The 25,730-nt window shown below is 37.5% G+C and overlaps 2 protein-coding genes across 2 annotated transcripts in view; one reads left to right on the top strand and one right to left on the bottom strand.

Moving 5' to 3' along the window:
* Positions 1 to 227: 227 nt before the first annotated feature.
* Positions 228 to 17,898, bottom strand: TFB2M (transcription factor B2, mitochondrial). The gene is made up of 8 exons (XM_040263616.1): positions 17,405 to 17,898; positions 16,647 to 16,735; positions 10,072 to 10,225; positions 9,595 to 9,743; positions 7,475 to 7,564; positions 4,905 to 4,967; positions 2,333 to 2,484; positions 228 to 1,151 (listed from the first exon to the last, which is right to left on the bottom strand). Exons 1-8 carry the CDS (start codon positions 17,712 to 17,714, stop codon positions 974 to 976), a joined length of 1,185 nt encoding a protein of 394 aa, XP_040119550.1. The 5' UTR covers positions 17,715 to 17,898; the 3' UTR covers positions 228 to 973.
* A 157-nt stretch (positions 17,899 to 18,055) lies between these two features.
* The window catches only part of CNST (consortin, connexin sorting protein), an 88,511-nt gene continuing 80,836 nt past the window's right edge, over positions 18,056 to 25,730 (top strand). Inside the window, exon 1 of the mRNA XM_040263617.1 lies at positions 18,056 to 18,237. The gene's annotated coding sequence lies outside the window, so the exon portion shown is untranslated. The remainder of the gene's footprint in view (positions 18,238 to 25,730) is intronic.

Consider the following 25,730-nt stretch of genomic DNA (forward strand, 5'->3'; position numbering starts at 1 on the left):
CAGAGTTTCTAGCTGGACTGAAATGTAAACCAAGGACAATAGCAGGAAAGTCAGGAAGAAACGGTTTTGCTAAGTATTATTACTAATGTGCCTTACAGTGAGTTACTAATAGTATGTCTTAGGTATTATGAAGGGTTATATATAACATCAAAGAAATCTAACAGAGGAGACTAGATATGTCTCAGGTAAAATCTAAAAGCTTCTTCAAAGAGCTAAGAAGACAGATATTTTTAATTCCATTTAGGTTTACGTAAAAGTCTTAACTTCAGATGTTCTTGACGGAACAAAAATGCATGAAACTTTTGAATAACAGACTGAATAACTCATTGAAGTACATCAACTATACAAGACAGAATTTAAAGTGAATAAGTCAGGGTCAGTTTTATGTTTGAAGAGATAGAAACAAAAAGTCACAAAATCCTATTACTTAAAATATTTTAATTTCTAAAAAAGTTTAAACCATGTTAAAATTTAAATAACTGTACAGTACTTGATAATACATTTCAATAAACTGAAAAGTAAAACAAACCAATTAAATCAGTTTACTTTCCACGTTTATGTACACTCTTCTGCTCCCCCAGGAAGATATAAAAATCGACAGCGAAAATGGAAAATTTAAATACAGCATACGATATAAGGCCAAAAGAATTTTTAAAACTAAATTTCACCTAGTAATACCCTAAAACTACTAGTACGCTTACAACAGATAGGAATTTAAAACAAAACAAATCCAATTTTATTAAATCCACAATTAACAGACATTTTCATTTCATTCATTTGAATAAAATAGCAACCACTGTTTTATCCAATACACCATTATCAGTGGCAGAAGAAATGATCTGCCTAGTTGTGCAAAACAAGAACAGTTATCTTCTGAAAGGATGTGAGCTTTTCAAACTCAGTTCTTTTTCATTTGTGTCATAATTTTCAAAATAATAAGCAGCTCCAGTTAATGTCTCAGCAGTCCACTTCACTATGCAAGTGTATCCTCCATGAATTCATCATATAGCCACTTACAAGTATCATCTTTCGAACATTCTATGGTTTCAAAAAGGCGCTGAAAGTCTTCAGGGTACATATCTACTACTCTCACATCTTTTTTTTTTTTTATTTGCTTCAATATATGCACTGCATCAATTGGACTCAATGAACTGCAAAATAAACACAAAGTAAATCTGCTTAAATATTTTTCATAACAAAACTGGCGTGAATGCTGATAGAGGTGGTTTCTAAACCCAATTTTAAATGTCTAACAATATATGTAAATTAATCCTATTAAGTTTAAGAGCCTGCATATTATAAATAGCTTTACCTATGTCTATTCCTAAAGTTTCATGGCTTGCCTGCAATGAAAAGAGCAGATTTAGGCTTTAACATGTTCTAATCAATTCTTAAGCAAAACACTAGTTTAACATTTGTCCTTCAAAATATTCTTCTGCCCACCTGTTTCATCTTTTAACTCTCTTTGCAAAAAAATTAACCCCATTTACGTTTATGTAGAAGTTCAGTAAGTATACAAACAGCAGAAACTACTGTCTGTTTTCAAAGAGGAAATAATTTTTCCCATTTTTGTGTAAATATTACTGTGAATAAATTAGAAGCAGATAATAAACTTATAATTTATCATTATAAATTATAAATAAATAAGCACTGCCTTATTCTGTATTGGTCTAGCAAGAAACCACCAGTGAGCCTCTGACAATAACAAGTAAACAACTGTAGTAAAATGTTTTGATGGAAAATATTTCTGATACTTTTCTGACTGTGAATGGAATCCTGGTCATGGGTATAAACATCCTTGCAGTTCACAGGATCTCCAAAGCTTTAGGTAGAAATACAGAGTATGACCCACAGTAGGAGGACTAGGGTGGTATAATGATTTGTGCCTACTTTGGTTAGGAAACAGAACCACCAAGGACAGGCAATGACAAGATGCAGATGGTGGGTATGCCACCACTAATGCCCGTGGCAAGGAGCCAGTTCTTCATGTAGACTAATCTCGACAAAGATAAAACAAATTTTAAGCATCCCTAGTTGTTTTCTCAAACAAGGGGGAAAAAAATTAAGCTCAGGAGAGCTTAATTGGAAAATTAAGAAAATTAATTGGAAAATTAATTTCCTTAACTGGAAAATTGTGTGGAAAATATATTTTCCTCAAAATATGTACCAGCAAAAAGGAAGTATTTTGAAGCAATATTAATAGATGAGTGAAAACATGGTCCCTCACTGTTAACGAAGCCATAAAAGATATAAAACCAAAGCTCTTAACATGAAAGCACAATTCTCACATTAAGTTGCTACTTTTATATTTGCTTGTATAATTCTTACTTACGGTAAATGGTCTATTAGCTTGGCATTGCGTTTCATAAAACATTGCCTTAACATGTGAAAAAATACATCATAGTTAAAAGGTGTTAAGGTTCCTGTAAATAAATTTCTATGAGGAGTCAACTGAATAAAACATAGGTTTTGTTCTGATGATTCCTGCAGAGAAAGGAAAATAAAACGTATTAGTCATAAAATATTGCCCGTGAAAGACACTGTTCACTGATGCATTCAATTTACCTTTTGGAAGACAGAATCATCATAGACCCTGCGTATCTCTAGAGCTTCTTTTTGGATATGCCAAAGCAAGGACCCAGTTGCTCTTAACCTGGGCTATTCTCTTGGGGGATGAGACAGTGCCCCTCTACAGGACAAAATGTTTGCTATAAAAGAGATGGATGCCCCCAGCTCTGTGTTCCTCAGCTGCAAGGCAAACCCACTGCACGCACACCACTCAGCCAAGCAATTTCACATTTTTCCAAGGGACACAGGGGTAACAGCTGCTTAACTTGTAAGCAGGGGAAAATGAAATCCTAAACGTGACACTCAAATATACTGAGTCTCCTCTGTATTTGAGGCATAACAGCAAGTACTAAACATAAAAAAATTATTGCCTTATAATTTTTATTTGGATTTTTAAAAATATAGGGTTAGCAACCACGGCCTGCCTGTTTTATATACTATGGAACTACAAACGGTTTTTACATATATAAAGGATTCTTAGAAAACAAACAATAACAACAAACCCACAAAGGATATGTGATAGACTGTATGTTGCCTGCAAAGCATAAACTATTCTCTTTTACACAAAAGGTTTGCCAACCTACTCTAGTATATAGTGTCATACAGATTAAAATAAAAACTGTATTATGACTTGATGTAACGTTAAGCTGTTTCTCCCCACTAAAATTAATTCCTCAGAGCAGAGGGAGCCTTATGTTTGAGTTCTTAGGAAATCTCACATATTAGCTAATAATCTCTTATTTAGGCTGCCCAGGTGGCTTAGTAGTAAGGAATCCACCTGTCAAGCAGGAGACATGGGTTTGCTCCCTTGGTCTGGAAAGTCGCCCAGAGAAGGAAATGGCACCCCGCTCCAGTATTCTTGCCTGGGAAATCCCATGGACAGAGGAGCCTGGTGGGCCACAGTGCATGGAGTCTCGAAAGAGTCAGACATGACTCAGCTACTATACAACAATCCCTTTCTTTATAAAAAAAAATGTATACATACACGTATGTAAACAAAAATACTATTTGTGGAAGACATGGTGGCCAAAAAATAAAATTTCACTCAGCTTTGGTGTCTACTTTTGAATTCCTGTAGCTGAAGAAAAAAAAAAGCAAGGCAATAAAGTTTTAAAATATTTAGCAATTATTAACTAGGGAGGGGAATAACACAATTGAAAGCATTGTTAACAAGTTTTTTGAAGGTGACTTTAAAAAGCACCTTGTATATAGATCTGGAGTTACAGATATTGGTTCATTTGATAAATAAGGAAGAAAAAAAAACTTCCCTATGTCAACAAATGGCTATTTGTATTTAATAGCTTAAGAAAAAATTTCCAGGAACAACACAAAAACATGGCTTCAAAAAAGTGGAAATCTCAAACCATGTGGATAATGAAGATCATGTGCTTTAGAAAATCTGTAAATCTAAAAGTGCTTCTTAACAATTATGAACACACCAACATCAAAGACACATGTGAAATATCTGAATAAAAATTTCTCATGAAGTGTAACATTTGGTTATTTCATCTTCATCTCTAAAAGTTTAAACAATTATGTTAGCCAAAAAAATATTTTACCTTTTGACACTGTCAATGAGAAAATGAGAAAGTGTATTAAATGTAGGGGACTTACTCATTTTCAGGTCATATGGATAAATACCTAGCGGTGCCGAGCCAAAATGCACTCTTATTTTGTGAGGCTACATAAATTATGTTTACAGACAGGGAAATACCACTAAAATTACAATGATCGCTGGTTACTCTGAAATCAGGATTATTTAAAAATTGAAATTTTTCCTTTTTTCCTTTAGTGGCAAGAGTGAGAAAAAAAAACAAAGTAGGAAGCGACTGGGAACATCAGACTGAGCTAATACACTGAGATTAGTGCATCGTTAGCATTTAATCCCAAAGTGGAACTTCTGAATTGAGTCCAAAAATTGTTATAAGTAGCTCTATATAATCTAAATGGAGGATCACTTTATAACATCATCACTTTGATTTCTTATAAAGGGAAAAAATAAAATCTTGTTTTTAGTTTATCAAATTAGATGACTATTAAAATAACCGCATTTTCCAAATTTGAGACATGTCTTTATTTCAAAAATTAAAAAGAGAAGACAGAATCTGGGTTTAAGCCTATTATTATGCTGGCATTCACTGTACAAATAGCTGAAAAATACAACTCTTTTCCAAAATAATTTGAATATATATTAAAAGCAGTAAGATATATTTTTTAAAGTTCTAGATATTCTAAAATTTAAAATTTCAGTAAATACAGAATACCAGGTAATGCAAAAGAAAACAAAGTATGTTACTTTTAGAGGAAGAAAGGAAAAGGTATTCATTCATTCTTACCCTATGCCTTTGCCTTTCCAGCTGTCCCTTTACAGTATACGTGTCAAATGATGAGGAAGGCTCCTTGAGGGAAGATAAATTTTAAAACACATTTCTTTCATTTCTTTTTGGACAAAGTGCCACACATCATTACCACCTTAAAAAATGTCTTGCCTATACAGCAGAATAAATTAAACCCAAGTCTAACTGAATTTAAGAAAAATATGTGACAGTTAAATCATACATTTTTCTTCTTTTTAGATAAAAGGAGGGTCAAAGGTCTATCCCAATACTAATACTCTATTACTTGCTTAGATAAACATGGTTGCCCTTAATATAATTATGTAAATACATTCTTAAGTTAGCATGCATTTCTCTATTATAGGCACAATCAGTTTAGGGGCTATCAGATCAATACTGAGGATGTTTCTGTTCTACTTTAGTGGAAAAGTCACTGATATGAAAATGCTGGGACATGTAAGGAGACAAACTATGTCAATTTTTAAAAGAATCATTACTTGTTTGTATCTAACTCTGGTATAAACAATTTTGTATATGAAGCAATTTTAAAAGATGACCCAACTGAAAAATTGTGTGTGTGTATGTATGTATGTGTGTGTGTGTATATATATATATATACACACAAGAATTTATTTCATATGTGTACATACATTAAAGACATATTTGGCTTCCCTGGTGGCTCAGATGGTAGAGAATCAGCCTGCAATGCAGGAGACCTGGGTTCCATCCCTGGGTCAGGAAAATCCCCTGGAGAAGGAAATGGCAACCCACTCCAGTATTCTTGCCTGGAGAATCCCTTGGACAAAGAAGCCTGTTGGGCTTCATGGGGTTGCAAAGAGCTGGACACAACTGAGCAATTTTCACTTTCATACACACATACATTTAATTCCAAAAGAACAGCATTTGACACAGACTTAAAAGACTAAGACATAATATTAAGTGTAAGGTGTGAAAGTCTATTGTCAAAAATGAGTATTACTAATTGCAGTTGCTGCTGGTATAGAATGAAAAATGCAATTGTTGCCCATCTGTGAAATTATCAGCAGTTTCACAAATGTCACCGAGAGGAGGAACGCAGAGCAACAACAGCAGCAGCGGGCAGTGCACAGCATGCTCCCACACCTGGTCTATTTACAGAAGTTTAGGGCTCTGCAATGGGCATAGAGAAGACCTCATTTCTATTTACCAAACCCACAGGAGAGGAAAACCTATAAGACCTTGGGAACTGGGTTTAACAACAGACCCTCCAGTAGCAGACATAATAATGTAATGGAAAACTGTTTAAAATGCTGGGTCTGGAATAACTTGTCCTTTCTGGAGGTTAATAAATGGCAAAAGTCAACATAGGGCTTCTGAAAATAAACACTGCAAAAAACAATAAAACTATCCTGAAAGCTGAAGTCCTCTGAGGGCCTCTATGAAGAAACGAAACAAAAGTCAGGAGGAAAGAAGAGGTGAGATGAAAAGCTGACGGAATAAGAAGAGATCAGTGGGGTTAAGAGAGGATTTTAGGGAAACCAAGAATGACAGCACCAAGACTGCATTATATGGTATGGGCAGAAAGCAGGGTCAGTGCCATGAAGGTCAAGGCGAAAAAGATTTCCGGGAATACAGAAAAAGGATGAGAGCATGATAGAAACAAGACAAGGTACAGAGAGATCCAAACTAAGAACCTGGGATGCTCTGGAGGGAAAAACCAGAATTGGAACAAAAGCTAAAATCAGATGAGATCACATTCTAACGACCAAGTACGTACTGAAGATCTTAATGTGGACAAAAGCAATGACGAGACTACATGGAGAAACACTGTACGCGACTTTAAAATTAAGCAAACATATCTTTGCAAGAACAAGGGTTTGTAGAATATTCACAGACATATTCCTTCTAACAATAACTTGATGGATAATCTACCATAATAAAAAACAGAATGGGCAAACTATGCTAGGAAAGAAATGGTATTTATCATTTTTTTCTTATACTTTAGGCCTCTATTAAAAATGGCAGACACACACACACACACAAAATGGTAGCCACAAGTCATATGTAGCTCCTGAACACATAAAATGCATCCAATATGAATTGATTTTAAGTATAAAATACACACTGGAATTTTATTACAGAAGAAGAATGTAAATTATACAATAACCTTTTTTGACTTTTCATAACGTTACTGTTTAAAAATGTAAAATTACATATGTGGCTTGTATTATGTTTCTATTAGACAGCTCTGATCTTGCCTAAGGAAATAAACTAAAAAGGAGAATGCTCTACATTGAGGTATTAAATAGCCATTAAAAACAAGAAAAATGTTTAGATAGAAGGGAAAAATTTTTTTGTAATTGACTATTAGCTATCAAATTTTTTAAAAAGGTAAAATCTCCACTGTAAAAGAATAATAACTTTTACAATGAAATACATATTTGTGACACAAAACATCAGCACAGTGCTCTATTATCTTAAATACTTGGGAAGAAAGAAATTTAATTTTTCTTCATTTACTGGTTACAGAAATGCAGCCTCTTTGAAAAACAATGAAGCTCTTTGTTGAAATTTAGACGGATTTTACTCACTGTACACAGGACCTTGATCGCACAAGCTGTTTGACCGAGCACACTTAATGACTGATACAAGCCTGGAGTTTGGGGATTTGCCGTGAGTTTCTAGTAAAAGGAAAATACACCAAAATCAACTGTCAGATCTTAATAGTATCTAGAAATGGTAACAGTAATATCTTAATAGTGTCTAGAAATGAAAGAAAATAAGAATTAAATGCAAAATCTTAACCATTTCAAGTAAAAGTCTCCTTAAACTTTCATACTGAAATATATCATCATGTACATTAAATATACGAGCCTGATGGGCTAAGTATGGACTGAATGTAGTCTACCAGGTTCCACTGCACATGGAATTATCCTGGCAAGAACACTTGAGTGGGTTGACATTTCCTACTCCAGGGGATGTTCCTGACCCAGGGATTGAATTCACGTCTCCTGTGGCTCTTGCATTGGCAGGTGGATTCTTTACCACTGAGCCATCTGGGAAGTTCTTCTCTTTTCAGGGACAGTCACCATTTACTTACTATTTGGATCTGGGTGAGCAAATCATCTTTTCATCTCTGGACCCTGGTCCCCCACAATCCCCATCCCAATCTGTAGCTCTTAAACAAATAAGCATTTCCAGTTATCTTGGATTAAAACATGAATAACATGAAGCATTCGGAGCAGCAAAGAAACATAACTTTCAAGGACTTTAAGAGGCCCTCAGATTTCAGAGAATAAAAACTCTGCAACTGTATGTTCACTACAGCATCATTCAGAACAGCCAAGAAAAAAATATAATCTAAGTGCCCACTGACAGTTCAGTGGGTAAAGAAGATGGATAAAGATGGGTATGTTCTTTAAAAATATGTATATATATATATAGACACATATATATACATTACACACAGACACACAAAATATAACTCAGCATTAAAAAAGAATGATCTCTTGTCATTTTTTACAACAAAGGATGGATCTACAGAGTATTAAGTTATATCAAATAAGTCAGACAAAGAAAGACAAATACTGTATAATTTTATTCATATGTGGAATCTAAAAAACAAATAACAAACACAAAACAGAAACAGAATTACAGATAGAATGGAAGCTTGCCAGAGGTGAGGGGGTATGGGAATACATGAAATAGGAAAAAGAAATTAGCAGGCACATGCTCTCAGTTACAAAATAAATTTATCAGAGGGATGAAAGGTACAGTCTGGGAAATATACTCAGTGATAATACATCTCTATGTGATGACAGATGCTAACTAGACTTACCATGGTGATCATTTTCTAATACATAGACATTTTAAATCACCATGTTATATATATCAGGAACTAACATAGTGTTTAGATTAATTATACTTCAAGAAACAAATTCATACATCCCAAGAGTTCTCTTCACAAGGAAAAGTATTTTTTAATTTTTATCTGTATGAGATGATGGATGCTTACCAAACTTATTATGACAATCATTTCATTATGTATATAAGTCAAAACATTATACTATATACCTTAAACTTATACAGTGCTACATGTCCGTTATATCCATTGATAAAAATAGATAAACGAAAGATGGTGGGGTGGTGTAAATATACAATGGAGTTATTATTCAGCCTTAACAAGGAATGACATTCTGACACATGCTACAATTTGGATGAACCCTAAAAAGTGGAATAAGTGAAATAAGCCAGACACCAAGTGGAATACTGTACGATTCCATTTACATGAGGAACACAGACTAGTCAAATTCACAGCGGCAGAAAATAAAACAACGGTTACTAGGGGTCCAGGAGATGGGGGAAGGGGAATTAGTTGTTTAGTGGATACACAGTTTTAGAATGGAATGATGAAAAAGTTCTGTGAAGAGATGGATGCTAGTAATAGCTGTACACAACGTGAATGTACTTACTGCCATGCAACTGTACACTTAAAAATAGTTACAATGGTAAACTTTAGTTACGTATATTTTATCACAGAAAAAACCTTTTAAAAAATAAAACCTAAGGAGTGCTCTACAGAAATTTAAAAACCTCGGTACTCTTAAATGTCATGAGCCCAAATTAAAATCATGCAGATTAAGACTAATCTGATAAAAATCGCAGAACTCTTTCAAAACAAAAACTTAATCAGGTACTTGTAACAACCTACCCGGCATTCCTTTTCAGAAACAAACAAATTTAGTTCTGCTCGTCCATATTTATATACAGAAGAACAGGAATACAGGTCATGTAAAATTTTCCAAAGTGTGTTTCTCTCAGTTTTAACTGGTAAGATCCCAACTACTTTTAAAGGGAAACCTGTTAAGAATACAAGCAAAGTATTTAAATAAATTCTTAACATTTTTTTCTTATGAGTATACTTTACTGAGTCAAATTAAGTTAACAAACTATATTAAAGTTACTTCAATGAAAACTAAGCCTTTAGCATCATTCCATGATCTAGAACTTAGCCCCTACAAAACTGCTCTGATTGAATCTAGGTGACAGAAAAGCCATAATCAATTTAAGAGCAACTGCCCATAAACTATACTATGTAAATATTTACACAAATCTCAACAAGCCTGGTATACTGCTAAAGAAAACTGACAAACTATATGATATGTCTCTACTGAAAGACAAAAATCACCTTTTTTCCAAGGATGTGCTTTCATTCCCAAATACTGAAAAAGCATATCTGAAGTCATAATGGGCGGTGTCACTGTGCCACGATTTCTAGGGTCCAGTTTAAAGAAGTCACAATATATCACTTCTAGTCTTCCATTCACACTGTCTCCTAAGGACTAGAGAGAGACAGAGAGAACTTGTTCAGAAATTTTAGTGTTTCACTCTCTAGCTTCCTCTTAATTTTTCCTTTACTTTTCCTAAAGTCAGAGCCAGCAACAGAAGGAAAGCTCTTTGCCTGCTAGAAGACATAAAATATATCTCAATCTTTTTACTGCCCATATGTTTTTCACCTGGCAGTGCTTGAGAACTTACTAGTGAAAGGAAGTATTAGCTACAGACTCTACAAACTTAATTCGAAGTTACTAAAAATCAAACAGAAGAATGCAATGTTTTGATGTGCACAGAAAATTCTACAGGTATTAACAAGGTTTCAGTGAACATGCAATTTAAAGTTATGAGTTTAAAAAAAAACCACAAAAGTAAGCTTTCTTAACTGTTTGAATTCAACCTATAAGTATGACTCTATTTCTAAATTTAGCATTTAATGATTACTTTCAAGAGGACCCCTAAAAAAAACTAGTGATAGGGAAAGGAACAGAGCTGGGAGTGGAAACAATATATTTTTGGTCATGATAATTTTGAGACACCTATTATGTGACTTAAGTGGAGATGCAGGTAGGAAGTTGTAGACCTGGATGCTGAAGTACAGGCTGAGGACATAAATGAACTGAAATAAGACACAGTTGACCACAAAAGCCTTACAAAGTGGGCCTTTGGAACCATAACTATGAACAAACCAAGTGGAGGTGATGGAATTCCAGCTGAGCTATTTCAAATCCTACAAAGATGATGGTGTTAAAAGTGCTGCACTCAATATGCCAGCAAATTTGGAAAACTCAGCAGTGGTCACAGGACTGGAAAAGGTCAGTTTTCATTCCAATCCCAAAGAAGGGCAATGCCAAAGAATGCTCAAACTACCGCACAATTGCACTCATCTCACATGCTAGCAAGGTAATGCTCAAAATCCTTCAATCGAGGCTTCAACAGTATGTGAACTGAGAATTTCCAGACGTTCAAGCTGGATTTAGAAAAGGCAGAGAAACCAGAGATCAAACTGCCAGGATTCGTTGAATCACAGAAAAAGCAAGGATATTCCAGAAAAACATCTACTTCTGCTTCATTGACTACACTAAACTCTTTGACTGTGTGGATCACAACAAAATGTGGAAAATTCTTAAAGAGATGGACTACCAGACCACCTGGCCTGCCTCTTGAGAAATCTGTATGCAGGTCAGGAAGCAACAGTTAGAAGCGGACATGGAACAACAGACTGTTTCCAAACTGGGAAAGGAGTACATCAAGGCTGTATATTGTCACTCTGCTTATTTAACTTCGATGCAGAGTGTATCATGCAAAACACTGGGCTGGATGAAGCGCAAGCTGGAATCAAGACTGCTGGGAGAAATATTAATAACCTCAGATATGCAGATGACACCACGCTTCTGGCAGACAGTAAAGAGGAACTGAAAAGCCTCTTGATGAAAGTGAGAGAGGAGAGTGTATCCAGTCCCATAATTTCATGGCAAAGAGATGGGGAAACAATGGAAACAGTGGCAGACTTTATTTTCTTGGGCTCCAAAATCACTGTGGACTATGATTGAATCCATAAAAATAAAAGAAAACTGCTCCTTAGAAGAAAAGCTATGACCAACCTAGATAACATATTAAAAAGCAGAGACATCACTTTGCTGACAAAATCCGTCTAGTCAAAGCTATCGTTTTTGCTGTAGTCATGTACAGATATGAGAATTGGCCCATAAAGAAGGCTGAGCACCGAAGAATAGATGCTTTCAAATTGTGGTACTGGAGAAGACTCTTGAGAGTCCCTTGGACAGTAAGGAGATCAAACCAGTCAATCCTAAACGAAATCAACCCTGAATATTCATTGGAAGGACTGATGTTGAAGCTGAAGCTGCAATACTTTGGCCACCTGTTGTGAAGAGCCGACTCAATGGAAAAGACCCTGATGCTGGGAAAGACTGAAGGCAGGAAGAGAAGGGGGAGACAGAGGACGAGATGGTTGGATGACGTCACTGACTCAATGGACAACAGTTTGATCAAACTCTGGGAGATAGTGAAGGACAGAGGAGCCTGGCGTGCTGCAGTCCATGGGGTCGCAAAGAGCGGACACACCTGAGCAACTGAACCACCACCACAAATGATGATGTCTCTTCTACTGAACACACACAGCTATTTCTGCAACAACAGTCTTCACAATTCAAATGAGATATAACTCCATCTATTAAAAAAAAACAACTAGTTGATTTACAAAAGTTGTGACATAGAACACAATTTGCAACATGTGTATCTCTGGCACATCCAAATAGGAAAACAAACTGTTCCTATTTGAAACACTGTTAATGTGGAATCTGAGGAATTTTATCAGGGAAGTGGACTAGCAGAGAGAAGGATTTTAAATTTAGGTAAACATGCTGAGTCAAGCATTAACCTTGAAAATCCTTTTAGTTTTTAGTACCTTTAGGTGGCTAAAAGCACTGCTTGCTAAGAGCACCACTTAAGGCCCTGATTTAGGGTTGCAAAGGTTCTATTTAATTACTTCTCTTTTATTCTGGCACATATATATGAATTCACTCAAAACTTTGAATGGCTCTTCACTTTCAGTTCAGTTCAGTTCACTCAGTCATGTCCAACTAACTCTTTGCGACCCCATGGACTGCAGCACACCAGGCCTCCCTGTCCATCAACAACTCACAGAGTTTACTCAAACTGATGTCCATTGAGTCAGTGACGCCATCCAAACATCTCATACTGTCTTCCCCTTCTCCTCCCACCTTCAATCTTTCCCAGTATCAGGGTCTTTTCTACTGAGTCAGTTCTTCAAGTCAGATGGCCAAAGTATTGGAGTTTCAGCTTCAGCATCAGTCCTTCCAATGAATATTCAGGACTGATTTCCTTTAGGATGGACTAGTTGGATCTCCTTGCACTCCAAGGGACTCTTAATTAAGAGTCTTCTCCAACACATAGTTCAAAAGCATCAATTCTTGGCACTCAGGTTTTTTTATATCCCAACTCTGAAATCCACACATGACTACTGGAAAAATCATAGCTTTGACTAGATGGACCTTTGTTGGCAAAGTAATTCTTTACTTTTTAATATGCTGTCTAGGTTGGTCATAACTTTTCTTCCAAGGAGCAAGCATCTTTTAATTTCTTGGCTGTAATCACCATCTGCAGTGATTATGGAGCTCAAAAAGTTAGTCTGTCAATGCTTCCCCATCTATTTGCCATGAAGTGATGGGACCAGATGCCATGATCTTAGTTTTCTGAATGTTGAGTTTTAAGCCAACTTTTTCCACTCTCCTCTTTCACTTTCATCAAGGGACTCTTTAGTTCTTCACTCTCTGCCATAAGGGTGGTCATCTGCATATCTGAGGTTACTGATATTTCTCCCAGCAAACTTGATTCCACCTTGTGCTGCATCCAGCCCAGTGTTTCTCATGATGGACAATGCACAGAAGTTAAATAAGCAGGCTGACAATATACAGCCTTAATGTACTTCTTTCCCAATTTGGAACCAGTCTGTTGTTCCATGTCCAGTTCTAACTGTTGCTTCCTGACCTACATACAATTTACCAAGAGGCAGGTCAGTTGGTCTGAAATTCCCATCTCTTTAAGAATTTTCCACAATTTGTTGTGATCCACATAGTCAAAGGCTTTTGCTTAGTCAATAAAGCAGCAATAGATGTTTTTCTGGAACCCACTTGCTTTTTTGATGATCCAATGGATGTTGGCAATTTGAACTCTGGTTTCTCTGCCTTTTCTAAATCTAGCTTGAACATCTGGAAGTTCACAGTTCACATACTGCTGAAGGCTGGCTTGGAGAATTTTGAGCATTACTTTACTAGCATGTGAGATGAGTGCAATTGTGCGGTAGTTTGAGCATTCTTTGGCAATGCCTTTGGGATTGGAATGAAAACTGACCTTTTCCAGTCCCGTGGCCACTGCTGAGTTTTCCAAATTTGCTGGCATATTGAGTGTAGCACTTTCAGAGCATCATCTTTTAGGATTTGAAACAGCTCAACTGGAATTCCATCACCTCCACTAGCTTTGTTTTTAGTGATGCTTCCTAAGGCCCACTTGACTTTGCATTCCAGGATGTCTGGCTTTAAGTGAGTGATCACACCAATGTGATTATCTGGGTCATGAAGATCTTTTTTGTAGTTCTGTGTATTCTTGCCACCTCTTCTTAATATTTTCTGCTTCTGTTAGGTCCATACCATTTCTGTCCTGTATTGTGCCCATCTTTGCATGAAATGTTCCCTTGATATCCCTAACTCTCTTGAAGAGATCTCTAGTCTTTCCCATTCTATTGTTTTCCTCTATTTCTTTGCATTGATCATTTAGGAAGGCTTTCTTATCTCTTCTTGCTATTCTTTGGAACTCTGCATTCAAATGGACATAACTTTCCTTTTCTCCTTTACCTTCGCTTCTCTTCTTTTCACAGCTATTTGTAAGGCCTCCTGAGACCACCATTTTGCCTTTTTGCATTTCTTTTTCTTGGGGATGACCTTGATCACTGCCTCCTGTATAATGTCACGAACCTCCATCCATAGGTCTTCAGGCATTCTATCAGATTTAATTCCTTGGATCTATTTGTCACTTCCACTGTATTGTCATAAGTGATCTGATTTAGGTCATATTTGAATGATCTAGTGATTTTTCCCTACTTTCTTCAATTAAGTCTGAATTTGGCAATAAGGAGTTCATGATCTGAGCCACAGTCAGCTCCTGGTCTTGTTTTTGCTGACTGTATACAGCTTCTCCATTTTTAGCTGCACTTTATAATGAGTTAAAGGCTGGGCTCAAGTTATTGCTAAAAGGAGGAGGGAATGGAGAGTTAAGATGTTTAAATTTTGCACTTCTATTAACAGTTTCAGAAACATTTTCAAGGGTAGTTTTACATTCTCTCAAGAAATACTGTGTGTGAGGCATTCTCCAGACCCAGTTATCCTTTTTTCATTGATTCAATTTTTTTAAGACTTACTTTGACCTTATAGAAAACCACTGTGCTACAGGATAACAAACTGTAAACAGGACATGTTAATGCCATCTGTAGTTCAGTTTACTTCAGTGATTCAAATGGGTATATCTTTCCTTTTCTCCTTTTCCTTTAGCTTCTCTTCTTTTCTCAACTATTTGTAAGGCCTCCTTGGATAGCCATTTTGCCTTTTTGCATTTCTTTTTCTTGGGGATGGTCTTGATCACTGCCTCCTGTACAATGTCATGCCTCTGTTCATAGTTCTTCAGGCACTCTGTCTATCAGATCTAATCCCTTGAATCTGTCACTTCCAGTGTATAATCATAAGGGATTTGATTTAGTTCATACCTGCATGGTCTAGTGATTTCACCTACTTTCTTCAATTTAAGTTTGAATTTTGCAATAAGGAGTTCATGATCTGAGCCACAGTCAGCTCCTGGTCTTCTTCTTGCTGACTGTATAGAGCTTCTCCATCTTTGGCTGCAAAGAATATAATCAATCTGATTTCAGCATTGACCATCTGGTGATATCCATGTGTAGAGACTTCTCTTGTGTTGTTGGAAGAGGGTGCTTGTTATGACCAGTGCATTCTCTTGGAAAAACTCTGAATGTGTAGATTAATCTTCAAAAGTAGGCACCCCTCTAAATACCAAAATAAAAGCTATCTTGTTTTTAATTTCCAGGTTGAAATTACAGATGGCTTTGTTTACTAAGTCACATTCAAGATCTTGAATCTCTGAATAATTTTAAGTGTCCTTTTTCTCATCATGATTTTGGAATTTCAGCATATTAAACATCAATTTAATAACCTGATTATAATCTTGATTTTTTTCAGTTGTAGAAAAACAACCATCTAATGTGTTGTATGTTTTATTTTCCTGAGTTGAATCAAATGATTTATAAAAGAAGGAAGGAAAGGAAAGAAATAAAGAAAAAGAGGCTGGCAATGAGGCCAGGAACTTCCACTTTACCATTTACTGAACTTGTCAGCCATACATGAAGCTGAATTCACTAAAAAATCCATTTGGATAATACTTTACTCCATGGAGTTTTATAAGAATACATCAAACTTCTCCAGCCTCTGAGTCCTTAAGTCAGGGGTTAGCATAGTTCCATTAACCTAATATTAGCAACTAGATTCTAAGCTCCCTTCCAAGCCCCTTCTAAAAAAGAAGAGGCACAGGATAGTCCACTAGTGATGAGGAAACAAGCCTAGAGACACCAACTATACATTTTGTTCAAAGTCACCCACGTGTAGCAGAGCTAGAATTAGAAAAAAAAAGTTTGAATCCTATCTTTCAGTCATTCAGCAATCATTGATACTTACTCTGTTCCATCCACTGAGGCTAAGGAGATATTCATGGAATAGCCTGTAAGAATGATTGTTTAAAAATAATCTGTGTGCTTAATTTTACTTCCCTAAAACACTGGAATGTAGCTGACTGAACAATAAATTGTTTTAAAAAACAAAAATATACCTTCAATTCTGGAATAAAATGTTTGTCACTTTCAAGGGCAATCACTCTGGCACCACTTTCAAGCAATGCTCGGGTGAGTACTCCAGGACCTAACACATTAAAAGAACGAAAAGTTTATTTGCAAAAGAAACACCAAAATCCTTTTCAATATCAAAGAAATTAGACGTTTTACCTGTATGATCTAATTTTAATTCTCACAACATCCCCAAAGTAGATATTACACTCCTTATTTACATATAAGGAAATCGGGTATTAGACAGTCACTTTACTCCAACATCACAACTGGTACGTGGTGCTGCATGGCTCTGAAAGCATTCTGTCAAAGAGTGAAAAACCTGCTCTCTTAATTACAATGTTCCACTACCTCTCAAGAAAAAAACAAACAAAAAAGGTTGCCTCTAGCTTACCAGTTACTTATGGACTATCCGGATATTTTAATAGCAAAGATATTGCGAAACCTAAACAGAACTTGATTGCTCATGATAGCAAATGGTGCTTTAAAACATTATTCTTCAGTAAGTCTATAAATCTTGTGTTCCCGGCATCCTTCTACGGTCTATGGAAAATGTACTAACGAGATGAAAAGTTCTTTTGGAAAGACAGTGAAATCTAAGAGCATGTTTTATCAAAATATTTTGTAAGGTGCAAATTGATACAGAAATATGTGAAGTCAGGATTAACACAGGCCATAAAAGTTCCTTAAACGAAGGAGTCATGACAGTACGCAGACGTGAAAATGCAGTCCGCGAGGGACTCACCTGGATTGCACTCCAGGATTAGCTGGCCAGCTTTTCGTTTTCCCCGCAGCATGCGCACCACGGTCTCAGCCACTCTCGGACTGGTTACGTATCGCTTGGTCTCGGAGCGGGACTTGTACAGGCCCGAGGACGATTTCCCAAATCCCACATCGGGCTTCAGTTGCGGATGGAAGTCATACAAGCCACGACAGTTCTCTGCCGGGACGTCCTTCCACCTCGCCACTCCGGAATTCAAAACGCAAAATCGCCCAGCGCGCGTAAAGGCTGAAAGCGTCAGCCGAGAGGGAATTCCCGCCCCTGGGACCCACATTCTCACCCTCTAACGCCTGTCCCAGGGTCGCCCAGGATCGTTACATTGTCGACGAACTCCATACAGGGCACACCCCACGTGCCACTTAGCCCTACTCCAGGACTAGGCCGGCGGAAGTAAACACTCCACACTGTGCCTGCGAATGACCTCTCCGTCTTGCCTTTGCCGTCACTTCCGTTTCCTTGCCGGCGCAGACGCCGCAGGATTGAGAGTGGACGGCCACGGAGAGAGAAGGCCCGTCTAGGCGGTGTCTGAACTCGGACTCTATGGTCGTCTGCCCTCTGTGCCTCCTCTCTAGCCGTCCGCGCTCTATGCTCCGCGGCCGCTGGCCGCCGGCCGCCCTCCCGCCTGCCGGGAGGGGTGAGCAGGAGGCGGGGCGGGAAGGCGAGAGGTGTCTCCTCCACCCGACCGGCGGGAGACCTGAGCAACCTCTGTGACAGCTCGTCGGCCGCCATGTCAGCGAGCGGGGCTGGAAACAGATTCGGCGCCCGGCGGTAGCCCTCCTTGCGTCTCCTGTTCCCAGGTAAGGAGAGGAAGAGCGAGATGCAAGAGACCGGCCGGCTGGCGGCCGAGGTGAAAGCCTTTGGGACCCTCCTCGTTCCTTCCCCGGCGCTGTCCTCCTCTGGCAGCGCCGCCTCTGCCCTCCGGGTGCGGTGGAGCCCCGTTCCCTCACCTCCGCCCCTTCTCCGCTCCCGTTTTCCTCTTTTTCTCTCGCCGCCGTGGCCTCTCCCTGCGCCGCGCGCCCATTTCTCCCTTCCTAGGGCACTCGCGCCAGAGGTCCTCCGTCGCCCGGCTGCCCGCGGAGCCTGCGGCTGCCTCTGCGCTTCGGTTCCTTTTCATTCTGTTGCCCAGTCTCTCCACCTCTGCGGGTGATTTGTATTTTCCTTCATACCTGTTCCCCGCCTCGCCTCACCACTTAGGCTGTCAAGAAGCACCTAGTGCCTCCCTTCCATTCCTCTCTGGGCCAATATTTACCTTTGTTTTTATTTTTATTTACGTGTTGTTAAAGGTGTAAAGTTAAGATTTAAAAAAGAAAAATGGAAAAGCTTAGCATTTCTTCCTAAGCTTGGAAACATTAAGGTCTTAGAATGCTTATGTTGTTGCTTTTGTAAACTTAGTCCAACACATCTTACTGTGGAATGCAATTTAAAAGAGAGATTCCAAAGACTCTAAAAATAGGATACCCTAATGGAAAATTTGGCAGTCTTTTTAACCTCTTAGGCAGTGTTAGAAGCCTCAATTCTCTGAGAGTGATTTCAGTGTTTAAGGATTATACTCAAGAGCTTTACCAGCATCACTCTTTCTACCGAGGCAGGAAGCTGAAGGCATTCAACTTCCTATTTTAAAATATGCACCATCCTTTCTGCATACTTTACTGGCCGCGTAATTGATCTTGGCATTTTAAATGCACAAGGAAAAGGTTTCTAAGGAATGTATCACTTAGCAAATAGAAGCCTGAGGGTTTGCTCAGCTGGTGAATATCAAATGGAGAAGGAATTGATGGCCAACTGTGATCTTTTTCCGATTATAAATTTGTTAGGACAGCATAGAAAGTATCCTCTCAACTGTTGTGGAGCCCTGGGGACCCTTTGGTCTTAATTTTTTAAAATTCTTTTTAAAATGCGATTTTGCCATTGACAGTTCTCTAGAAGTTATTATTCTTGCACCCTCTGAATACCTGAATGAACAGACCTGCCCCCCATCCTTTTACTGAGCTGTCCCCTCTCTCCTTATAAAAATAATTTTGTAGATTCAGAAATACACAGGCTCTGGAGGTCTAAATATTGTTAAAATCAAAGCTGAAAGATGTGTTACAGTAAAAGAAGAAATAGTTCACTTACAGAACTATATGGTTCAATTTCTCACTTTTAAAATATACTTTTAAAAATTGTGGTAAAAATATTATCTTAAAATTTGGTTTCTTCATAATATTCAGCCCTAGAGAAATTGATGTCACTTTAAATTTTGCTTTTGAGTGGTGTTATTCTCTTCTGATTTTGGAAAAGAGTATTAGGTTATGATAAGTATCTCCCCTTTTATAGTGTTAATAGTGGTTTGTTTGAGGTTGTAGGTGCTTAAACAACACAAGAGACAGAATATTACATATTTTATTTTTCTGAGATCCCAGTTGCTAGAAATGAAAGAAATGTCCGTTTTACTTTAAAGATGAACCTTATAATCAGCATTTAAACCTACTTTATTAGAAAAACCTTGGTTTTTTACTCCTCATCTTATTTTCTTAAGTATAGTTTTTGCATCTGGTACTATTTTTGCCTTGTTGAAAATATCTCTTTGGTGTCAGGCAAAATGATTCTACTGACTATTTTAAAGTTTTTTCTATTATTATCTCAATTTAACTGATAAAGAAGCCAAAATGCTTCTTTTCTTTTGACGTCTATGTTACCGTTGTGATTGGGAAATGCCAGGTGGTAAAAGTTTGTTGTCAGAATTAAGGCTGTGAGTCTACAGTAGTGCTGTCCAATAGAAATACAAGGCATTAGTACACGAGCAATTTTAAGTTTTTTAGTCACATTACCAAAGTAAAAAAGAAATAGGATTAATTTCAACCTGTTTTATTTAATCCTATATGTATCATTTCAATAAGTGATCTGTTTTAAAAGTTAACTGAGATATTTTACGTTCTTTCATACTGAGTCTGTGAACTTTCATGTGTATTTTACATTTACAGTACGTTTGCATTCTGACTAGTTACTGGTCTTAGCTTGTGGCTAAGACCTTATTGGCTAGCATATTATCTATAGGATTTCTGTGTGATTCTTAAGACGTTTTCTTATCCTAAGAGTCTGGGGTAAATTCTATGAGGCAAATTTAAAAATCCTTTTCCTCAAGTGCTAGGATGTTCAAACTGAGATGATTCTAAGCAGGATGAAAGTCCTGGAGGGTCTCTTCCTCTTAGTGTTGACTGTGTTAATACTGAGGAGGATAAACAGGTTGCCCTGTGCTTGTTTAGTGAGGGTCATAAGATGTATAGAGTGCTCAGTCATTTCCTGGGGTGTCATTGTTACAGTTATTTACATCTGCATGTCAACAATGTGTCAAGGAACTGTGTGAGTCTTTGTCTACTAAGTCTGTTGGCATTAAGCAGGGAGAACCTGAAGACATACCAGAAGTTTGAACTTTATGGTGAACAGGTAGAATGTCTGCTGTTGGAGACTTGCTCTGAAGCAGTTTGAGGTATGGCTAAGAGTTTTGTGTATGTGCTTCTCTGCATGATGGTGTTATCAAAGGAAAGATGAAATCTTTTTAGCAAAAATTAGGAAGGAAGAGGGTATGTTTTTTGACTCCCAAACACTGGGAGTAGTAGCAAAACACAAATGTGTATGGTGGTTTGGATAAACTATAAAATAAATATGGCAGTTTTTAGAGAACGCTACTGACATATTGACTAGGAATGTGTTTTAACTTGTTTTTGCAACAGAGATGGTGATTTACATGGAACGCCTCTTGTTCAGAGCTGTTAGGACTGAAAGATAGCCCTGTTGGAAGGGTAACTGCAGCTCACAGACTTCTTTAGGTTACTATGACCCTTCATGGTTCTTATCCTGATGTCTGTATTCTGTTAAACTTTCCTAAATACTATTTTAGCTGCACGGTTGTACATTTACACTTAATGTCAAAATGTTCCTCAAGGATTAATTAATATTCATTGCAATTTAATGTGAGAAACTTGCCTCCTCCATAACTTTTATGGTATAAATAAATCTTAAATTACTTGATCAGTAAACAAATTCCTTCTGTAAAATCTAGTCACTATAGACCTAGCCCAGTGTTGGCAGTGTGTGCAGTATTAAAGGATCAAGGACAGATTTGGGCAAGGGCTTGTTACTGGCTGCTGCTTGTTTCATGAGAGGTGCATGCATGTTATGTAGGAAAATGTAGCGTTTTCAATTGTTTTTAAATATAGGTGGCTATCTGTTGCTACCATTTTAGTTGGATAAGAGAGGAAATACACTGTTTTGTTCCTACAAATTAGCCTTAGCTAATTTTTCTTTAGTTAGTTAAGAAGGAATAATTGATAGTCTGGCAATTTGCATTTTTTTTTCCAGTTTTATTTATTTCTGGCTGTGCTGGGTCTTCGTTGCTTTTCTCTACATGTGGCAAGCTGGGGCTGCTCTCTAGTTGTGGTGCGTGGGCTTAGTTGCCCCATGGCATGTGATATCTTCCTGGATCAGGGATTGAACCTGTATCGCCTGCATTGGTAGGCACATTCTTAACCACTGGACCACCAGTGAAGTCCTGCAAGTTTTTTAAAAACCTCAATTTAAGTGGCCTCTACGAGGATTATATTTTTATTGAGAAGTTCTACATTCAATAATCTGTGTCTCAGTGCTCTTATGAGTGTGTTCTTTTGTTTAGGGCCTTGAAGATTCTTGTGAATATAGGCTTCTCTTTATTTATAGATCATTCCTTTGGGGGGAAATTATATTTCCTTTTAACCAAGAGATACTTTTTAAAAATGCATTTGAAATAACTATTTTGTAATATTCTTTAATAAAAAGTAAAAAAAAATCATATCTGAACAATTTTCAAAAAAAGAAATACATCATTAAAAAGTTCTGAATCTTATAACAGCTTGAGATTTCTTAAATTGTTTTAGTCACAGTTTTCAGATTCTGCTCTTTACCATATTTGGAGATGGAAACTTTTTGCCTTTATATGACTTCCTCCCTGCCATCTCTCAGGGCTCCACCCTGTCGCCGACCCCCACCCCCCGTTCATCATCATTAGCCATGTGGAGAGGAAAGGTGGTGTGTGTGTGTCAAAATACAGCTCAAGATTATTTTTCCCTTTGACTGTAGGATAAATTTTTTAAAAGTGACAGATTTAGTCATTTTTATTAACATTGGAGCATTTGATATTTTAATTGACTGTACATAAGAGATTTTAAGGATTTCCTTGGTAGCTCAGATGGTAAAGAGTCTCCCTGAAGTGCAGGAGACCTGAGTTCTATCCCTGGGTTGGGAAGATCCCCTGGAGAAGGAAATGGCAACCCACTCTAGTATTCTTGCCTGGAAGTCCCCACGGAGAGAGGAGGTTAGCAGTCTACAGTCGATGGAGTCGCAAAGAGTCGGACATGACTGGGCAACTTCACAAGAGACTTTAGGAATTAACAATATCTTGTGATTCAGTTCAGTTGCTCAGTCGTGTCTGACTCTTTGCGACCCCATGGACTGCAGCACACTAGGCTTCCCTGTCCAACCCCAACTCCCAGAGCTTGTTCAAACTCATGTACATTGAGTCGGTAATGCCATCCAACCATCTAATCCTCTGTCATCCCCTTCTCCTCCTGCCCTCCATCTTTTTCAGCATCAGGGTCTTTTCCAAGGAGTCAGTTCTTTGCATCAGGTGGCCAAAGTATTGGAGTTTCAGCTTTGCATCAGTCCTTCCAATGAATATTCAGGACTGATTGCCTTTGGGATGGACTGGTTTGATCTCCTAGCAGTCCAAGGGACTCTCAAGAGTCTTCTCTAACACATAGTTCAAAAGCATCAATTCTTTGCCGCTCAGCTTTTTTTATAGTCCAACTCTCACATCCATACATGACTACTAGAAAAACCATAGCTTTGACTAGATGGACTTCTGTTGGCAAACTAATGTCTCTGCTTTTTAATATGCTATCTAGGTTAGTCATAACTTTTCTTCCAAGGAGCAAGCGTCTTTTAATTTCATGGCTGCAGTCACAATCTGCAGTGATTTGGGGGCCCAAAAAGATACAGTCTGTCACTGTTTCCCCATCTATTTGCCATGAAGTGATGGGACCAGATGCCATGATCTTAGTTTTCTGAATGTTGAAACCTCATCAAGAGGCCCTTTAGTTCTTCTTCACTTTCTGCCATAAGAGTGTGTCATCTGCATATCTGAGAGTGATATCTCTCCTGGCAATCTTGATTCCAGCTTGTGCTTCATTCAGGCCAGCATTTTGCATGATGTACTCTGTGTCTAACTTAAATAATCAGAGTGACAGTATACAGCCTTGACGTACTCCTTTCCAGATTTGGAACCAGTCTGTTGTTGCATGTCCAGTTCTAACTGTTACTTCTTGACCTGCATACAGATTTCTCAGGAGGCAGGTGAGGTGGTCTGGTATTGCCATCTCTTGAAGAATTTCCCATTTGTTGTGATCCACACAGTCAAACGCTTTGGCATAGTCAGTAAAGCAGAAGTAGTTATTTTTCTGGAACTCTCTTACTTTCTTGTAATTGCCATACCTATTAAATCCTCTTATGAAAACACTGATTTTTTTTAGGAAAATTACTACCTGAATAAATAATTACATTTTTTCTATGTTTGCTGCATCTTGAAAACCCAGTGAATTGGGTGGCTGTGGTTTTGTAATTTGAATGAAGGCAAACAGCCATTTTGAAGAGCCTTTTATGTTATAGATTTTTAGGTAAATAGTTTCCTTAAAATATGTGAACTTTATAATAACAGAAAGAATGCTGTTGTTCCTGGATATGGGAGAGCATACCACTTGCATTTTTAATTTATGCATGCATTGTTTTCCTTGTTCACTGTTTCTCTCTTCTGCAGGTATTAACAGTGTACAGATAAATCTTAAAAGTGATTATTAAATGAACTGAAACATCTTCCTTTAAGATTTTTCAGCAAGGACTTATTTTTGTGAACTTGCATTCTATTTATTGAATCCTCATGGAGTTTTTTCTCCCCGTTCATGAAGCACCAAAGGTTAGATTTTTCTTTTTCCCACTGTGGGCATGAAAAGATTTTCTTAAGTCAGGTCTCAGAAGGATTTATAGCAAGTAACAGAGTTGATTTCCTCCCTCATTTTCAACCCAAATTAAAAGAGGAATGGAATTTTGTAGAAACTCTGCTGATTAGAAAACTGCAAAGTTTAGTTTCCTGAGGAAAAGACTTTATATCCATTTGTGACTTCTTAATCCAAAATCAGTCATTAGGCTTTATTTTCTTCAACAGTTGACAAAGTAATCACTAGGTGCCTTTTGCTTCAGTAGTTAAAAAAAAAAAATTGTTCTGGAGTTCTTTGTCATTCCAGTTGGAGTTTATACCTATAGCATTGCATCAGCACTGTAAAGAGCCAAAATGAGAAGCAAGGTCATGTGACTTCTTTGATCATATAATTAAATGTTTTGTAAGATGGAATGGTTTGTCTTATTAGTCCTACAGTTGAACTCTAGTTTAAAACTGACCTAATAGGTCTTATGTCAACCAAAGTTCATATTTTTGCTAGCCAGAGAAAGATTTCAAATTAACCTAAAGTAAACTATTTAATTCAGGAGATTTTTTTTTTAATTATATCACTTACCCTCTTGATTAATTATAATTTTGTGGATTTTGATGCCTACAGCCTTTTTGTCCTCTTTCAGCTGCTTACCTGGGGAAAACCTAGGGATTCCCTAGTAAATCATGACAGGTCTTTGATGCTTGAAAATATGGCTTACCTTCCCTGACAGCCTCCAAGAGTAAATGTGTGTGTGCAGAAACTTACAAGCAAAAATTCTGCTTCAGAAACACTTACCTATGATGATGAAACAGATGTTCTACAACTGTCTTAAAATGACAGTTGCCATGTACTTGTATAAAACTTTGCATAAAACTGTATCTTTTGCTGGAGAGTTTTCATTTTGTTCCAGTGCTTCGGAGTGTGTTAAAAAAATATCCAGAATAAGTATCTCCTCTAGTTTATTCTGCCTAACTTCACCATTTGTTTTTTTTCCTATTGTCTTCCATGTAAAGTTCAAAAGTCAGAATAGGTCATGGTTTAGTATAACGTTGGTGGTGGGGGTAGGAGTGGGTAGATGGTAGGAATACAACAAATTTTACTCCTTTCTTTTTTCCTCTCTTTCTTCTCTATTACAGAAGTAATTGTGCTCCGGCAGGGGGGAGAGGGCAGGGGGAAGGAAGCTACATTTTAATTTAAGGAAAACATGGTTTTTCAAAAATCAGTGTTTTTTCCTATAATGAAAGTTGAACAGAAGCTTTAGTTTAGCAGTCAGAATCCATTGATCTCTCTTG

Source organism: Oryx dammah, unplaced genomic scaffold, assembly GCF_014754425.2.
Source record: "Oryx dammah isolate SB20612 unplaced genomic scaffold, SCBI_Odam_1.1 HiC_scaffold_21, whole genome shotgun sequence".
NCBI classification, from domain to species: domain Eukaryota; kingdom Metazoa; phylum Chordata; class Mammalia; order Artiodactyla; family Bovidae; genus Oryx; species Oryx dammah.

Bases quoted from the DNA above. Each gene is read 5' to 3' on its own strand.
- TFB2M (XM_040263616.1), bottom strand. From the start codon at position 17,714: ATGTGGGTCCCAGGGGCGGGAATTCCCTCTCGGCTGACGCTTTCAGCC. The intron at 9,744-10,071 runs GTGATTTTTGTC...TATTCTTAACAG, and splicing joins AGCACATCCTTGGAAAAAAG to GTTTCCCTTTAAAAGTAGTT. The intron at 1,152-2,332 runs GTAAGTAAGAAT...TTTATTTTGCAG, and splicing joins AAGCTAATAGACCATTTACC to TTCATTGAGTCCAATTGATG.